Here is a 19545-nt window from a genome sequence, read left to right as displayed (position 1 = left end):
TCGGCCTTTGGAAAACCATAAAAATCCATCTTCAAGTCGCCATTGATGGTATATTGGAATAGCTTAAGTTGTGCAAGCAAGGTCCTATGCTATCAATCACAGTATTTCACTCCATCCTCACACCTTCACTTTAGTTTCCCTTTATTCCTTGTTCCCTCCATTTTTGGCATGTATACCCTCTTAGTCATCCTCTCCTCATTCATCCTGTATATATGTTCAAATAATTTCAGCACACCCTCTTCAGCTCTTGTGCACACTCCTCCGACTACCACATCATTTCTTATCTGAGTAACCTTCCTCACACCTAATACATTTGATTTCCAGCACATTCACCCCTCTTCCAGACTGTCATATAAGGCCTGTCCCTCACATTCATAGAACACTGTTACGACTATCATGCCTTTATATATAGCCACCTTTACCCTCAGAGATTTGCCTCTTACCACATTCCTCATTGCTTCCCTCACTTACCCTAAGACTCACTTTACCCCCCATGGTTCTGTACGCAGTCATGTCCCCTCCAAGGTATATAAAACTTTCTGCTTCCTCTAATTTCCCTCCAGTCTTCCTCTCTAAGCTGTTTACTTCAACTGACCTTCACTCTTCAATTCTAAACTTAATAACCTTGCTTTTATCCAACTTTACTCAACTTTCTCCATTCATACAGTATCCAAAGGGTGTAAGGCATATGTACAAAGAGGAATAGATATTAGATGGATGGATGGATACCATACATGTGTAATAAGCATTCTTTGAGGAAGAATATGGATTTATAGCAATATATTGTAGCAGACTCAGGGGCAAAACTTCCTACATTACTTTGTGGCTAATTTCATTGCTGCCCATGTTTATTCCAGTAATGACAAAATTTTATGACCACTTGCCAGCATTGGCATTCCTTGTGCAGACTTGGGTGGACCTAGATAATGAAATTACAGGGAATAGCCCAAAACTGCTTGATAGATAACATTATTAAGAGCAACATGACACATGGCAGTGGGACTTTGCCATTCTAGAAATGAATATTTGGGGAAAATGATGCAACATTTTGAATCTGTATTCATACATACTTATGTGATAATTATAGGCCCTACGAGCCCTGGCACTGAAGTATCCAAGGAAGCAAGCTGTGTTAATGGGACAGCTGGCAGACATGCTGCGAAGTGAGGGAGGTTTACCTTACAAAGAAGCCATTGCCAGTACCATCATCACCATTATTGAGGACAATCCTGAAGCCAAGGAGAAGGGTGAGACATTTAGACCCTTTGAATTATTATTTGAGCATAATCCTTTTATCCATAAATGACCCTTTCCTCTAACCAGTATGAAACATAGTTTGCTTTTCTTTGTTTGAGATACTGGAATATCTTCCAGATTGAAAATACCAAGCATATATCATATTTGTTTCCCATTTTAGAAAGTTAAAAAAAAATACAAGGAGGGGAGGATTTCTGGCCCCCGCTCCCGTCCCCTCTAGTCGCCTTCTACGACACGCGAGGAATGTTTGGGAAGTATTCTTTCACCCCTATCCTCGCGGGAGACAGCGACAAAGCAAAATAATATAATAATAATATCATATTTGATTTTCATACTTATCATCAGTAAGGAAAATTTTTTCCCCAAACATGCAGGTCTTGATCATTTGTGTGAATTCATTGAGGATTGTGAACACACAACATTGGCTGTACGCATCATCCACTTGCTAGGACGGGAAGGACCTCGAACGCGCCAGCCATCTCGATACATTCGCTTTGTTTATAATCGTGTCATTCTTGAGGTTAGTGCTGCTTCTTACTCTGATGGTCCTGTACTTGTTTATTTTAGATTTTTCTTTGTTTCCTGAAGTATTTTTAATTCAGAATGTACTTAAGACTTTTTTTTTAATAGAATGCAGCTGTGCGGGCTGCTGCTGTATCCGTGCTGGCCAAATTTGGTGCTCAATGCGAGTCGCTGTTAAGTAATATTCTGGTGCTGTTACAACGATGTATGATGGATACAGAGGATGAGGTCCGTGACCGAGCAACTTATTATCATGCTGTCCTAGCCACCCGTGATAGTGTTCTTATTCATCGGTATATTCTCAACCCACCACAGGTAACACTAAGCCATTTGTAATTTTATTATGGAATAGTTAAGAACTGTGAAACCTCTCTTAACAGAAATTATTGCATGGCTTTCATTTCGTGTTGTAATAGCTTAGGGAGGTTTTCTTTCTTGACCCTTCCATCAAAAACATTATGGTTACCAGAGGCAATGTTTTAGATATTTATAAAAATTACACATACTGGACATATAATCAATAATAACATCATTGAATTACTCCAGATAAGAGGGTATTTATTTTCTCAGAAAAATTCCCTTCCTAAATTGAATGAATTAAGACATTCATCAAAGATTTGTCTCCAAATCCATTTTGGTTTTGAGATAGTTTCAGTTAGAGCATTTCTTAGAGTTTTTAATGTATTGATTTCAGGATTTGCTTGGAAATAGTTTCACCGAATGTGTGACTGGTACATAATCCTGGAGCTTATTTCATGCTAGATGATCACACCCACATTCCTTAAGCTTATTTCCTACTAGATGATAATGGCAGCTAAGCTGTAAGTGTTTGGTGTTTTCATTGCAGGCATTGTATTGTGGACATGAAGAGTATTGAGATATGTTGAATCAGTGTTTGTTTTAGAAATGGATGATGGTCAGAGTGTAGATACGAAAGTATAATTTGTATATGGTTGGTAAGTGTGGTTTTAAATGGGTGTATGACTGGTGGGGTGGTTTACAAATTTGGAAAGTAGTTGCTTAGTGATTCTTGGGTCATACCAGTGTGATGATTTTTTGGTATTGTGTTTGTTGGGGATTAGGGGATCTGTTATTAGAGGTTGTTGAAATGTGAGGCAGTGGTAAGCTTTTAACATTTCTTAGGGTTGATGGTTAGTTATGGATTGGTTTGGGTTGGAAGGGTCTGGCATTGTTTCACCGAGCATGTTGAGGTGAGATTCTGCTCGGAGGATCTTTGTTTTATTGCATTGGTGTTAAGTTTTACTGGTTGTTAGGGAGCCAGTGATTGTTCTAAATGCCCCCCCCCCCCTTTTTTTTTTACCTGGATATATTTTACTATACCTTTTTTATAAATGTTCTAGAACACCTTTAATGAAAGTGTCTTGGTATTACACTAGAATTCTTTTCCTGGAGCTTCTGCAGTTCCAAGGCTGCACTAATTTCAGTATCATGGAAAGGATGGACTCCATTGAAGTGAAAAGTCATGTAAGGAGACTGTACTCCCTATTGTCAAGAGAGGGTGATACGGCCTTGCTAAGATAACTTTTCACTCTTTGCACAAGCAGCCTTTCTAGGGAGGTAGAGATACAGTAATCCACACAATGTTATATAGATGCAAAGCTGGAGCTCACAATGAGTATGTATTGAAAGAAGTAAATGTATTGGAAATGAAATGCTTGAGGCAATATATGATGTAAGGAGGGTTGATCGAGTAAGAAGTGATAGGGTAAGGAAGAAGGATGTTAATATGAAAAGAGAGCTGGAGAGGATGTACTGACATGATTTGGAAATCTGAATAAATTAAATGAGGAAAGGTTGACATAGAGGGTATTTGTGTCAGAAGTGGAGGGAACAAGGAGGAGTGGGGGACCAAATTGGAGATGGAAGGATGGAGTGAAAAAGATTTCAAGCAATCAGGGCCTGAACATGCAGGAGAGTGAGAGGCATGCAGGGAATAGAGTAAATTGGAACGATGTGGCATCCCGAAGGCGACGTGCTGTCAATGGACTGAGCAAGGGCATGTGAAATGTCTGGGGTAAACCATGGAAAGGTCTGTGAGGCCTTTATGTGGATAGGGTGCTGTGGTGTGGTGCATTACACTTGACAGCAAGGGATTGAGTGTGAACGAATGTGGCTTTTTTTTTTTTTTTTTTGTCTTTTCCTGGCGCTCCCTCACTGAAGCCGGAGGTAGCGACAGGAATGGATGAAGGCAAGCAAGTATGAATATGTACATGTGTATATATGTCTGTGTATGTATATGTTGATATTTATTTGTATGTGTATGAGCATTTATGTATATATATATGTGTATATAAGTGGATGGGCCATTCTTTGTCCGTTTCCTGGTGCTACCTCACTGTCGCAGGAAACGATGACCAAGTATTATATATATATATATATATATATATATATATATATATATATATATATATATATATATATATATCTTTTTCTTTGTTAGAAGCAGTGAAAAGTTTTTATCGAGGATGTAAGGCATGTGTACGTGTAGGAAGAGAGGAAAGTGATTGGTTCTCAGTGAATGTAGGTTTGCGGCAGGGGTGTGTGATGTCTCCATGGTTGTTTAATTTGTTTATGGATGGGGTTGTTAGGGAGGTAAATGCAAGAGTTTTGGAAAGAGGGGCAAGTATGAAGTCTGTTGGGGATGAGAGAGCTTGGGAAGTGAGTCAGTTGTTGTTCGCTGATGATACAGCGCTGGTGGCTGATTCATGTGAGAAACTGCAGAAGCTGGTGACTGAGTTTGGTAAAGTGTGTGAAAGAAGAAAGTTAAGAGTAAATGTGAATAAGAGCAAGGTTATTAGGTACAGTAGGGTTGAGGGTCAAGTCAATTGGGAGGTAAGTTTGAATGGAGAAAAACTGGAGGAAGTAAAGTGTTTTAGATATCTGGGAGTGGATCTGGCAGCGGATGGAACCATGGAAGCGGAAGTGGATCATAGGGTGGGGGAGGGGGCGAAAATCCTGGGAGCCTTGAAGAATGTGTGGAAGTTGAGAACATTATCTCGGAAAGCAAAAATGGTTATGTTTGAAGGAATAGTGGTTCCAACAATGTTGTATGGTTGTGAGGCGTGGGCTATGGATAGAGTTGTGCGCAGGAGGATGGATGTGCTGGAAATGGGATGTTTGAGGACAATGTGTGGTGTGAGGTGGTTTAATCGAGTAAGTAACGTAAGGGTAAGAGAGATGTGTGGAAATAAAAAGAGCGTGGTTGAGAGAGCAGAAGAGGGTGTTTTGAAATGGTTTGGGCACATGGAGAGAATGAGTAAGGAAAGATTGACCAAGAGGATATATGTGTCGGAGGTGGAGGGAACGAGGAGAAGTGGGAGACCAAATTGGAGGTGGAAAGATGGAGTGAAAAAGATTTTGTATGATCGGGGCCTGAACATGCAGGAGGGTGAAAGGAGGGCAAGGAATTGAGTGAATTGGATTGATGTGGTATACCGGGGTTGACGTGCTGTCAGTGGATTGAATCAGGGCATGTGAAGCGTCTGGGGTAAACCATGGAAAGCTATGTAGGTATGTATATTTGCGTGTGTGGACGTGTGTATATGCATGTGTATGGGGGTAGGTTGGGCCATTTCTTTTGTCTGTTTCCTTGCGCTACCTCGCAGACGCGGGAGAGAGCGACAAAGCAAAAAAAAAAAAAAAATCTTTTTCTTTCATACTATTCTCTATTTCCCGCATCAGCGAGGTAGCGTTAAGAACAGTGAACTGGGCCTTTAAGGGAATATCCTCACCTGGCCCCCTTCTCTGTTCCTTCTTTTGGAAAATTAAAAAAAAAAGAGAGGGGAGGATTTCCAGCCACACGCTTCCTCCCATTTTAGTCGCCTCCTACGACACGCAGGGAATACCTGGGAAGTATTCTTTCTCCCCTATCCCCAGGGATATATATTTTATTATTTTTTATACATACTATTCGCCATTACCCGCGATAGCGAGGTAGCGTTTAGAACAGAGGACTGGGCCTTTGAGGGAATGTCTTCACCTGGCCCCCTTCTCTGTTCCTTCTTTTGGAAAATTAAAAAAAAAGAAAAAAAAAAACGAAAGGGGAGGATTTCCAGCCCCCCGCTCCCTTCCCTTTTAGTCGCCTCCTTCTACGACATGCAGGGAATACGTGGGAAGTATTCTTTCTCCCCTATCCCCAGGGATAAGGGATATATATATATATATATATATATATATATATATATATATATATATATATATATATATATATGACAAAGTAATTATTTTTCAGTTTGCACTTCCAAGTTTGGAACGTGCTTTGGTGCAGTACCTGCGAACTGACACTTTAGGACCATTTGATACTCGCACGATACCTACAGCACCCCCTCCTCAGGAAGAGAAGAAAACCCCAAGTATCATGGAATCAGCACCACGCCAAGAGGAACGTATTGTACCTACGCATGAAAAGTAAGTCTCATCACATTTATCGGTTGTATCAGTTGGTAATTCTTGCTTACTCTTGAGTAATTCTTACTTTATAATATTTCTCATTATCTTTTTCCCATCTCATCACTGAGTTATATTTACTTTAGAGCCTCATCTCTTCAGCTATGCCGTTGATTTTATTTCTCTCCAGGATTGGCAGTCCCTCGAGTTAATGAGAATATCCTTTAATCTTCGGATGTGTGTGTGTGTGTATTTGTGGCTGCCTCCAACCCTTTCCATTCTGGTGAGCTGTACATCTCTCACTATTTGCGATCCACTCAAATTGTAGTCAGCACTGCAAGTGTCTTCTGGAATACTTATCCAATCAGCTGCCTTCACATGGCAATGACTATATTGGGAATACTTATCCAATCAGCTGCCTTCACATGGCAATGACTATATTGCCATGTGCTCAACGTTGCAGGCTGACCAGACCAATTCATAATATGCCTGTGGGTGTAGATTAACCAAACCTCAATTTTGTCTGATAATGAAATTAGGCTAGCAGTAGCCTTGCTTTCTTGGTATTGTATGGAAGTGTTTAGTAGGGCCCTTGCACAAACATGACCTGCAAATCATGAAACTCTCCCTTACATTTTTGTAGGTATACCCATGTAGCTCTTTTGAGAAATTCTTTTGGAGAATCAGTTTACAGTTTTTATCTGATTCACCCTTATTTTTAGAATTTTTTCCTCAAACGCTCCTCCTTCAGGGGGAGAAAACCGACTGTACACTCATAGGGCCCCATCGCTTTAATATTCTTTCCTAACATACAACTTAAATTTATGTTTGTTTTCATGTTCCTGGGATAGCCTGCAGAGGAGAGAAATGAAACTTTTAAAGGTTGCAAATTCTTTTCTTTTGGAGGCTGTATCTTATGAGCAAATTTGATTGAATTTGTCTCCCTGTCCCTTTATATTTTATAAAACCTTTTTTTTCCTGCTTTGACTTCCCTGGGTTGGCACTCCTGTTTTGCAAAAGGTCTAAGCTTTAAGTGTTTGATGCCATCAGTCTGGCGTTGGTTGTTGATTTGCTGACCCTGGACCTTCTTATTGGAGTAATGACTATTGGGTCATTTGCAGAGGGTGAGATCAGGCTGCTGCCTCCTCAATGAAAATGAGGCTGAACAGGGTTCTTGCTAATATACTTCGAAGAATGTATGACTTTTTTTTATCAGAACCTGTAGTTGTCCTATTTATCTCCATTTCATGATTTTCAAGCTTTTCTGATATTATGGTCTGTTTTAATCACACTCCTTTTTGAAAGTACTATTTACAGAATTTTGTTTCTCTGGCATCTTCAAATTTTACTGTTGTTACTTAGATGTCTAAATTGTGTATTATGTGTTAGCCATCTTCATTTTTCTTAAAAACATTTCATATGCCAATAAATGTGTTCCTGATAACCAAATGTTAAAAAAAATGCAAATTAAGGTAAAAATATGGCTGCAATGGAGATTCACACCAGACAGGATCTTTATTTGCCTATAGGTGATATGTAAAGGCAACAAAGCAGCATTAATTGAGATACCTCTGTATAAGTGTTATTTTCCTCTAAATGCATAGCTTTGCTTATAAAAATGTCGTGCATGGTACAAAACGCAGCATTGTATTCCACTTTTCCACTTTTTCAACCACATTTCTTGTACTCCATTTGCTCAAACAGCCCTTTAGATTTGTATGTGGTTGAGATAATAATTATGTATTAGGACTTCATTTGACTTTCAGCAGAGTATGTGCCTCTAATAAGAGGTGCTCATTAATGTATTATCAGTAAGAAATTGACTTTCAGCAGAGTATATGCCACTTATAAGAGGCAAAGATTAATGTATTATCAGTAAGAAATTAATTATGGTTGTTCTTAGGTATGTGGAACAGCTGGCAGCAATACCACAGTTTGCTCACCTTGGTCCACTCTTCAAATCCTCTGCACCGGTGGAGCTTACTGAAGCTGAAACAGAATATATGGTGCGCTGTATCAAACATACATTCCTGAATCATATTATTTTACAGGTTTGTTGTTAGTTTTTTGCCTTTCTTGCCTTGGTAGATTAACAAGATAAAGGCATCCTTATTTTTTGTGTTGGGTACAGTCAGTCAGTGAATGATAAAGTTTTGTCAGATATTATAGAAAATCCGTTATCACTGCCACATCCTCCTCTTCCTCTCTCTCCCATTTCACCCTTCCTCACTTCTTCCTCCCATTTTCTTCAAATTTCTCCTTCCCTTCCTCTCTGTTTACTCCTCTTACTCTCTTCTCTTGCAGTGAGCACCAAATGCCAGCCCTCCCTAACATTAAAATCTCATCATAAGTACTCATTAGATAATACTATCGTATTGTTTTCATCCACTTTTTTCTTCACTACCTTCATTTTCCCTCTTACTTGCCCATCCATCTACTCCTTCCTTCTTATCCTTTTCCTTTCATCTGTCTTCTTTCTCTTTATTGATCTACCTCCGTTTCCAACCTTTTCTCTTCCTTCATCTCCCCTTTACTCTTTTCCATGCCATTTTTTCACTTAAGTTACACATAGAATGGGTGCAAGGACTAAGGTCCTGGGTGTATTGAGAGTCTGAGAACAAAGATGTATATGTTTGATGGTATAGTTTTTCCTTTTTTATGTTGGGCCTTAATGAAGGAGAAAAGTAAGAGATAAGGGAAATTATGAATATTGGAGGAAGTGAAAAATCTATTAATATGTGCCAGGTCATAGTTACTGGGAAGGACATGATGGGGTAGAGAGTTCCAAAGCTTTGAGGTGTAGTTTAAAAAACAGTTATCAAAATGGCCCAGCACTATAGTTGCCATTGTCCATAGAGTAATCTTGTGACACAGTAGTTTGCCGAGTTATTGTGTGGCACAGTTAGTAGTAGGGGCATACGGGCAGCCAGCTCTCAGGAGCAAAAACCAAAGTAATTCCTATAGAAGAGGGAAAGTGAACCAAAATTGCAGCCTATGGCAAGTGGTTCAAGTTTTGAAGTTAGCCTGGGAGAGTTGTAAGTGACTGCTATTGTCTCAAACTCTGTCAATTAAGGATACATAGCTAGAACTACCCCAGGTGTGAGAGCAGTACTCCATACAAGGTGGATCTGCTCTTTGTATAAATGGAGCAACTGTTCAAAATAAAGAAATTTTGACATATAAATAGGACTCCCAGTTTCTTAGAGGCAAACTCAGCTATTTATTTCCTGTAGGATTTCCAGGATAGTGGATGTTACAGTGACACCAAGTATGTTCACTGAGTCAAGACTCTGAATTACAAAACTGTTAAAGGAGAGAGGAAAGTCGAGGAATTTTCGATAGCGAGATGGGGAGAAACTGGGTCTTGAAGGCATTAAACTGAATCTGATTTTGTTTCTCCAAGTGAGATATCCTTATCATTATAATTTGCAAATTTAATATTTAGTAGTTTTTGTGTCTCATGTTGACCAACTGTACATGCATTGTTGAAAGTTACTACAAAAGTAATATGTTGGTAATCATTTGTACCACTTTTTTCCATCTTCATTACTAAAAAAAAAAAAAAAAAAAAAAACTTTTTAGTTAGACCTAAATACAATATATTCACATCAGGAGTAGGTTTCTGGATTAATTAGATTAGGGCATTATCAAGCAGGTTTAGGTAGAATTGCTTTAGGACAGTATTTGGTGTGACAAGGTTTAATTAAGAAATGATGGGGTATGAGAGAGGTGTGGTAGTAAGGAGAGTATGGTTCAGAGAGCTGAAGAGGGTATGCTGAAATGGGCGTATGGAGAGGGTGAGTGAGCAGTGGCTCTCTCATAGGGTATACTTGTTAGAAATGGAGGGAACAAAGAGAAGCCTGGGAAGGCTGAATTGGAGATAAGATGGAGTGGAAGATATTTTCAGGGATCAGGGCCTGAACATGGAAGAGGGTGTGAAGTGATATACACGGTGATATGTTGTATGTAAGCTGAACCAGGGCCCAAGTTTGTGCTAAAAAGTAAGTTGAATAAAGATATAGTTACTGTTATTACTAATAGATTTTCCCTGGGGATAGGGGAGAAAGAATACTTCCCACGTATTCCCTGCGTGTCGTAGAAGGCGACTAAAAGGGGAGGGAGCGGGGGGCTGGAAATCCTCCCCTCTCGTTTTTTTTTATTTTCCAAAAGAAGGAACAGAGAATTGGGCCAGGTGAGGGTATCCCTTCAAAGGCCCAGTCCTCTGTTCTTAACGCTACCTCGCTAATGCGGGAAATGGCGAATAGTTTGAAAGAAAAAAAGATTACTAATGTAAAGATTGATATTATTAATGTGGTCTGTTCACAGTTTGACTGCACCAATACTCTTAATGACCAGTTACTGGAGGGCGTTAATGTGGTGGTGGAGGGTGATGGGTGGGATGCTGAAACATCCCTTCCATGTCCCTCTCTTCCTTATTCCCAGGCAGGCTCTTGTTACACTCTTTTACCCATACCTGATGATATTATGGCTACAACAGGTAAGTTGCAACTTTTTTGTTATGTTAATTGAGTTCACATTTTGTAATAAATAGACTTTGAGAAGGTTATGCAGTTAAAGGTCTTCACTCATATTTGATAACAAATCACTTGTTTCATTTAAAGTAATATAGTCTGCATTGAATATATGATTCCTAATTTATTTTTCAATATGAAAGCTTCTTAGCATTTTCTATTTGTAGTAAATCCCTCCTGAATGTCACATGTGCTGATTTAGTAATTATACTTTTGACTTGTTTGTTTAGATTAGATAATTGTTAAATCTGGAAGTTTTTATCTATTTATGGACAGTTTGTATTTCATAAACACGAGTACTTATTATCATTTAGGTACTCTGTCAGCTACATTGAAGTTTACAGTTCGTGACTGTGATCCTGCCACTGGTGAGCCAGACACGGATGAAGGTTATGAAGATGATTATACAGTAGGTTATGATTGTGTTGGTATAATTTGTTCATTATAATTTTTGCTTCTGTAATGGATTTCATGAATAGTAGTGTGACAGTGGAATTCATACAATTTTGATTATCGCAACATGTAGCAAAGGACTCCAAGGCTCAGATGTGAATTATCATATGTACCTATGTATTAAGATATATTTTTTTTTTTCTTTTGACACAAGACAGTCCTTTTATGAATTAAAACTAAAAACGTAGTAGTATTTGTCATTTTATTTCAATTTGGTACACAAATTTTTCAAACAAGTCTTGTTCAGTGCTTGTTCTCGTTTCATTTCTTGGATTAATAACTACCATAGAGAAATGGACAAGAATATGGAATAAGTTATAGGGACAGCACTAAAAGATGGAAGAAATGTTTCATAGTTGAAAAGGGTACATTAATCATTTTTAATACTCCCCTCCTGAATGTCATCTTGGTCTTAAATGAATATTACTTTCCCTTCATGATCAAAATCACGTTCTACATTTATCATATCAAAATTATTATCATTATTGATCTCTCTGTTAACCAGCTGGAAGATGTGGAGATCAACGTAGCTGATCATGTTCAACGGGCAGCTCGAAGTAACTTTGCTGCTGGTTGGGAAGAATTAGGGGCGACAAATGAGTTGGAGGATACCTTTGCTCTGTCTGCCATGAACACCTTAGAAGAAGCAGTGACGCAAATTACACAGTTCTTGGGTATGCACCCTTGTGACCGTTCAGACCGTATCCCAGAAGGCAAGAGTGCACATACATTATATCTTGCAGGTAAGATCATTTTGATGATTGAGTGCAAGTTGAACTTTTAATTCTTAATCATTATTATATTTGTTTTACTCCCATTTGCTTCTCCTTCTTTATCAAAGTAGCATTGGAAACAAACTTCCAACTATCATCTAGTTGCTCAGACTTCTACTGTTTATAGAGTCTTTGAATTATTCTTCATCTCCCATATCTGTGAACATCTTGAATCTCGCATACTTCTCTCTGATCATGAGTATGGCTTCTGGAAGATAGGATCCACCAGGAATATCATCTTAAATGCTTACTAGTGTCTGGTCACCATCTCTGAAGATATCGGCAGGGCTTGTGTTATAGGCCTTGATATATTAAAAACTTTTATGGCATCAAGGTAGAATCTTCGAGCTTCTCTCAGTATGCCTTCCTCCTGTCTTGTTTCCTAGTATCTAGATTCTCCTCCGGAAGTCAGCCTCTCCTTTCCTTATCAGCAGCTGTGTTCCACAGGGGTTTTTCCTGTATCGTACACTCTTCCAGCTATTTACCAAAGATTTTCGCTAGTTGTAGCAATAGAGCAAGACAGGATGATTTAAGTTTGAGGAGGTAGAGTGCTTTCTTGGGAGTGGATGTGGTAGTTGGTGGAACCATGGGGTCAGAAGTAAGTCATAGGCTGGGAGATGGGAATAAAGAGCTTTGAGCATTGAGTGTGTGGAAGAAGAGGTCAGTGTCTGTTAGGGCAAAGACTGTTGTGTGTTTTATGGTACCTAAATGCAAAAGAATGGAAGAGGGTGGATGTGTTAGATATGAAATATCTGAGGACAGCTTGCAGTTTGTGTGTGTAAGAAATGATGGTATAAGAGCAAGTTTTAGAAGTAATTGCAATCTGATCAAGAAGGCTGCAGAAATTGTGCAGAAAAGGTTTGGACAAGTAGGCATATGATAGAGTTGATAGGGATGATCTGTGGAAGATACTAAGAATATATGGTGTGGGAGGCAAGTTGTTAGAAGCAGTGAAAAGTTTTTATTGAGGATGCAAGGCATGTGTACGTGTAGGAAGAAAGGAAAGTGATTGGTTCTCAGTGAATGTAGGTTTGCGGCAGGGGTGTGTGATGTCTCCATGGTTGTTTAATTTGTTTATGGATGGGGTTGTTAGGGAGGTGAATGCAAGAGGTTTGGAAAGGGGGGCAAGTATGCAGTCTGTTGGGGATGAGAGAGCTTGGGAAGTGAGTCACTTGTTGTTTGCTGATAATACAGCGCTGGTGGCTGATTCATGTGAGAAACTGCAGAAGCTGGTGACTGAGTTTGGTAAAGTGTGTGAAAGAAGAAAGTTAAGAGTAAATGTGAATAAGAGCAAGGTAATTAGGTACAGTAGGGTTGAGGGTCAAGTCAATTGGGAGGTAAGTTTGAATGGAGAAAAACTGGAGGAAGTAAAGTGTTTTAGATATCTGGGAGTGGATCTGGCAGCGGATGGAACCATGGAAGCGGAAGTGAATCATAGGGTGGGGGAGGGGGCGAAAATCCTGGGAGCCTTGAAGAATGTTTGGAAGTCGAGAACATTATCTCGGAAAGCAAAAATGGGTATGTTTGAAGGAATAGTGGTTCTAACAATGTTGTATGGTTGCGAGGCATGGGCTATGGATAGAGTTGTGCACAGGAGGGTGGATGTGCTGGAAATGAGATGTTTGAGGACAATATGTGGTGTAAGGTGGTTTGATCGAGTAAGTAATGTAAGGGTAAGAGAGATGTGTGGAAATAAAAAGAGCTTGGTTGAGAGAGCAGAAGAGGGTGTTTTGAAATGGTTTGGGCACATGGAGAGAATGAGTGAGGAAAGATTGACCAAGAGGATATATGTGTCGGAGGTGGAGGGAACGAGGAGAAGTGGGAGACCAAATTGGAGGTGGAAAGATGGAGCGAAAAAGATTTTGAGTGATCAGGGGATGAAAGGCGGGCAAGGAATAGAGTGAATTGGATCGATGTGGCATACCGTGGTCGACGTGCTGTCAATGGATTGAATCAGGGCATGTGGAGCGTCTGGGGTAAACCATGGAAAGTTGTGTGGGGCCTGGATGTGGAAAGGGAGCTGTGGTTTCGGGCATTATTACGTGACAGCTAGAGACTGAGTGTGAATGAATGGGGCCTTTGTTGTCTTTTCCTAGCGCTACCTTGCACACATGAGGGGGGAGGGGGATGTTATTCCATGTGTGGCAAGGTGGTGATGGGAATAAATAAAGGCAGACAGTATGAATTATGTACATGTGTATATGTCTGTGTGTGTATATATATGTGTACATTGAGATGTATAGGTATGTATATTTGCGTGTGTGGACGTGTATGTATATATGTGTATGGGGATGGGTTGGGCCATTTCTTTCGTCTGCTTCCTTGTGCTACCTCGCAAACGCGGGAGACAGCGACAAAGCAAAATAAATAAATAAATAATATATAGAGAAACTGTGAGAAACTACAGAAGCTGGTGACTGAGTTTGGTAAAGTGTGTGAAAGAAGAAAGTTAAGAGTAAATGTGAATAAGAGCAAGGTTATTAGGTACAGTAGGGTTGAGGGTCAAGTCAATTGGGAGGTAAGTTTGAATGGAGAAAAACTGGAGGAAGTAAAGTGTTTTAGATATCTGGGAGTGGATCTGGCAGCGGATGGAACCATGGAAGCGGAAGTGAATCATAGGGTGGGGGAGGGGGCGAAAATCCTGGGAGCCTTGAAGAATGTTTGGAAGTCGAGAACATAATCTCGGAAAGCAAAAATGGGTATGTATGAAGGAATAGTGGTTCTAACAATGTTGTATGGTTGCGAGGCGTGGGCTATGGATAGAGTTGTGCACAGGAGGATGGATGTGCTGGAAATGAGATGTTTGAGGACAATATGTGGTGTAAGGTGGTTTGATTGAGTAAGTAATGTAAGGGTAAGAGAGATGTGTGGAAATAAAAAGAGCGTGGTTGAGAGAGCAGAAGAGGGTGTTTTGAAATGGTTTGGGCACATGGAGAGAATGAGTGAGGAAAGATTGACCAAGAGGATATATGTGTCGGAGGTGGAGGGAACGAGGAGAAGTGGGAGACCAAATTGGAGGTGGAAAGATGGAGCGAAAAAGATTTTGAGTGATCTGGGGATGAAAGGCGGGCAAGGAATAGAGTGAATTGGATCGATGTGGCATACCGTGGTCGACGTGCAGTCAATGGATTGAATCAGGGCATGTGGAGCGTCTGGGGTAAACCATGGAAAGTTGTGTGGGGCCTGGATGTGGAAAGGGAGCTGTGGTTTCGGGCATTATTACGTGACAGCTAGAGACTGAGTGTGAACGAATGGGGCCTTTGTTGTCTTTTCCTAGCGCTACCTTGCACACATGAGGGGGGAGGGGGATGTTATTCCATGTGTGGCGAGGTGGTGATGGGAATAAATAAAGGCAGACAGTATGAATTATGTACATGTGTATATGTCTGTGTGTGTATATATATGTGTACATTGAGATGTATAGGTATGTATATTTGCGTGTGTGGACGTGTACGTATATACATGTTTATGGGGATGGGTTGGGCCATTTCTTTCGTCTGTTTCCTTGCGCTACCTCGCAAACGCGGGAGACAGCGACAAAGCAAAATAAATAAATAAATAATATATAGAGAAACTGTGAGAAACTACAGAAGCTGGTGACTGAGTTTGGTAAAGTGTGTGAAAGGAGAAAGTTAAGAGTGAATGTGAATAAGAGCAAGGTTATTAGGTACAGTAGGGTTGAGGGTCAAGTCAATTGGGAGGTAAGTTTGAATGGAGAAAAACTGGAGGAAGTAAAGTGTTTTAGATATCTGGGAGTGGATCTGGCAGCGGATGGAACCATGGAAGCGGAAGTGAATCATAGGGTGGGGGAGGGGGCGAAAATCCTGGGAGCCTTGAAGAATGTGTGGCAGTCGAGAACATTATCTCGGAAAGCAAAAATGGGTATGTTTGAAGGAATAGTGGTTCCAACAATGTTGTATGGTTGCGAGGCGTGGGCTATGGATAGAGTTATGCGCAGGAGGGTGGATGTGCTGGAAATGAGATGTTTGAGGACAATGTGTGGTGTAAGGTGGTTTGATCGAGTAAGTAATGTAAGGGTAAGAGAGGTGTGTGGAAATAAAAAGAGTGTGGTTGAGAGAGCAGAAGAGGGTGTTTTGAAATGGTTTGGGCACATGGAGAGAATGAGTGAGGAAAGATTGACCAAGAGGATATATGTGTCGGAGGTGGAGGGAACGAGGAGAAGTGGGAGACCAAATTGGAGGTGGAAAGATGGAGTGAAAAAGATTTTGAGTGATCGGGGCCTGAACATGCAGGAGGGTGAAAGGCGGGAAAGGAATAGAGTGAATTGGATCGATGTGGTATACCGGGGTTGACGTGCTGTCAGTGGATTGAATCAGGGCATGTGAAGCGTCTGGGGTAAACCATGGAAAATTGTGTGGGGCCTGGATGTGGAAAGGGAGCTGTGGTTTCGGGCATTATTACGTGACAGCTAGAGACTGAGTGTGAACGAATGGGGCCTTTGTTGTCTTTTCCTAGCGCTACCTCGCACACATGAGGGGGGAGAGGGATGGTATTCCATGTGTGGCGAGGTGGCGATGGGAATGAATAAAGGCAGACAGTGTGAATTGTGTGCATGGGTATATATGTATGAGTCTGTGTGTGTATATATATGTGTACATTGAGATGTATAGGTATGTATATTTGCGTGTGTGGACGTGTATGTATATACATGTGTATGGGGGTGGGTTGGGCCATTTCTTTCGTCTGTTTCCTTGCGCTCCCTCGCAAACGCGGGCGACAGCAACAAAGCAAAATAAAAAAAAAATAATATATATAGAGACTGATTAAGATGGTATTCATGTCAAAAGTGGAGAGAGCATGGTGTAGGGCAAGTCTGGTAATATGGAGGGAAGGTGCAAAAGGGGTTTTGAGGTATTTTGGCCAGAATATTAATGTTGGATAGAGTCATGCATGTGATAACAGTAAATTGAATCAATTTGGTATTGGAGGGGATGATGTGCTGTCAGTAGGTTGGACCAGAGCATATAAAGCAGTCGGGAACACGGAATAGTGGATGCATTTTATAAAAGAGCTTGAGTGGATGTAAGCAAATGAGGATGTTGATTATCTCTTAGTAATTCCTTCAAAAGTAGGAAAAGAGGTTTTGTTTTGAAAGTGCTTAATATTAGTTATCTCAAAAACTGACATCAGAATTTACAATAATATTGCATTATTTCCTAAGGACATCTCAAATTTAAGTTAATATAGCACATCACATAATTTATTCAAGAAATGGTAATCATATTATATTCCATATTCTCAGGATCTCATTTATTTGCAATATTGCTTGAAAATGTAATTGCTTAATATTAGTTATTATATTTTAATTAACTTTCCATCCAAACTTGTTCACAGGAACTTACAGAGGTGGACACGAGGTGCTGGTGAGGGCTAAACTGGCACTTGCGGATGGCGTCACAATGCAGTTGACAGTACGATCTGATGATCCAGTTGTATCCGAAGTTATTGCCTCAGCTGTTGGCTAATGGATAAACAGAATTTAGGATTAAAATATCACTTATTAATGTAAACCTTTAATCATGAAATTTCTATAGGATTTGAAAGATTTTTACACAGTGGCACTGTATTCCAGTTGTGTAGCCACTTTAGTATATTACTACCAGATTATTTTATTAATGTATAGAAAGAATAGTTTGTTTTCAGTGCATCATGAAATTGGCAATGGAAAATAAAGCAGTGCTCTCTTAACTTCGATTTTTTTTTTCCTTTGGTTGGTTTCACCTCGAGCTGGAAGTGTGTAGCAGGAGGGGTGGTATGGACAGGAATCAATGAAAATTATCGAGGAAGAGGGAAATAAGGATGTGCAATTCTGCCATCACTGAGAGTGTTACTGAGCATGGATAGAATGTATCAAGAATAAGTGGGTTGAAAGGAAAGATTGGAATTGTGAAGTATGCAAGGGTATGTGTAAATTATTTATTATACTTTGTTACTGTCTCCCACATTAGCGAGGTAGCGAAAGGAAACAGACGAAATAATGGCCCAACACACCCACATACACATGTATACACATACCTGTCGACACAGACATATACATATATGCACATGTACAAAGTTCATACTGTCTGCCCTTATTCATTCCCATCGCCACCCTACCACACATTAAATGACAACCCCCTACCCCCGCATGTGTGAAAGATAGCACTAGGAAAAGACAACAAAGGCCACATTCGTTCACACTCAGTCTCTAGCTGTCATGTATAATGCTGCAAAACCACAGCTCCCTTTCCACATCCAGACCCCACAGAACTTTCCATGGTTTACCCAAGACGCTTCACATGCCCTGGTTCAATCCACTGACAGCACTTCGACCTTGGTATACCACATTGTTCCAATTCACTCTATTCCTTGCAAGCCTTTCACCCTCCTGCATGTTCAGGCCCAGATCACTCAAAATCCTTTCCACTCCATCTTTCCACCTCCAATTTGGTCTCCCACTTCTCGTTCCCTCCATCTCTGACACATATATCCTCTTTGTCAATCTTTCCTCACTCATTCTTTCCATGTGACCAAACCATTTCAAAACACCCTCTTCTGCTCTCTCAACCATACTCTTTTTATTACCACACATCTCTCTTACCCTTTCATTACTTACTCGATCAAACCACCTCACACTACGTATTGTCCTCAAACATCTCATTTCCAACACATCCACCCTCCTCCACACAACTCTATCTATAGCCCACACCTCATCTCATTTCCAACACATCCACCCTCCTCCACACAACTCTATCTATAGCCCACACCTCACAACCATATAACATTATTGGAACCACTATTCCTTCAAACATACCCATTTTTACTTTCCGAGATAACGTTCTCGCCTTCCACACATTCTTCAACGCTCCCAGAACTTTCGCTCCCTCCCCCACCCTTTGACTCACTTCCGCTTCCATGGTTCCATCCGCTGCCAAATCCACTCCCAGATATCTAAAACTCTTCACTTCCTCCAGTTTTTCTCCATTAAAACGTACCTCCCAATTGACTTGTCCCTCAACTCTACTGTACCTAATAACGTTGCTTTTATTCACATTTACTCTCAGCTTTCTTCTTTCACACACTTTACCAAACTCAGTCACCAGTTTCAGCAGTTTCTCACCCGAATCAGCCACCAGCGCTGTATAATCAGCGAGCAACAACTGACTCACTTCCCAAGCTCTCTCATCCACAACAGACTGCATACTTGCCCCTCTCTCCAAAACTCTAGCATTCACCTCCCTAACAACCCTATTCATAAGCAAATTAAACAACCTTGGAGACATCAGGCACCCCTGCTGCAAAGCGACATTCACTGAGAACCAATCACTTTCCTCTGTTCCTACTTGTACACATGCCTTACATCCTCGATAAAAACTTTTCACTGCTTCTAACAACTTGCCTCCCACACCATATATTCTTATTACCTTCCACAGAGCATCTCTTATCAACTCTATCATATGCATTCTCCTGATCCATAAATGCTACATACAAATCCATTTGTTTTTCTAAGTATTTCTCAAATATATTCTTCAAAACAAACACCTGATCCACACATCCTCTACCACTTCTGAAACCGCACTGCTCTTCCCCAATCTGATGCT

The 19545-nt window shown here is 40.4% G+C and overlaps 1 protein-coding gene across 2 annotated transcripts in view; it reads left to right on the top strand.

Annotated features, from left to right (window-relative positions):
• Positions 1-17653, top strand: part of gammaCOP (coat protein (coatomer) gamma) — a 31916-nt gene extending 14263 nt beyond the window's left edge. For both annotated transcript variants that reach the window (XM_071686337.1, XM_071686336.1), the window contains 9 exons: positions 1088-1247; positions 1632-1777; positions 1888-2094; positions 6032-6207; positions 8090-8237; positions 10513-10684; positions 11033-11127; positions 11677-11914; positions 17300-17653. In XM_071686337.1, the coding sequence (XP_071542438.1) occupies positions 1088-1247; positions 1632-1777; positions 1888-2094; positions 6032-6207; positions 8090-8237; positions 10513-10684; positions 11033-11127; positions 11677-11914; positions 17300-17430 (1473 nt within the window). In that variant the 3' untranslated portion in view covers positions 17431-17653. The remainder of the gene's footprint in view (positions 1-1087; positions 1248-1631; positions 1778-1887; positions 2095-6031; positions 6208-8089; positions 8238-10512; positions 10685-11032; positions 11128-11676; positions 11915-17299) is intronic.
• Positions 17654-19545: the final 1892 nt, after the last annotated feature.

The sequence above is a fragment of the Panulirus ornatus genome, chromosome 42 (genome assembly GCF_036320965.1).
Source record: "Panulirus ornatus isolate Po-2019 chromosome 42, ASM3632096v1, whole genome shotgun sequence".
NCBI classification, from domain to species: Eukaryota; Metazoa; Arthropoda; class Malacostraca; order Decapoda; family Palinuridae; genus Panulirus; species Panulirus ornatus.
The sequence above is the reverse complement of the archived record's forward strand: the minus strand, read 5'-3'. Positions and strand labels throughout refer to the sequence as shown.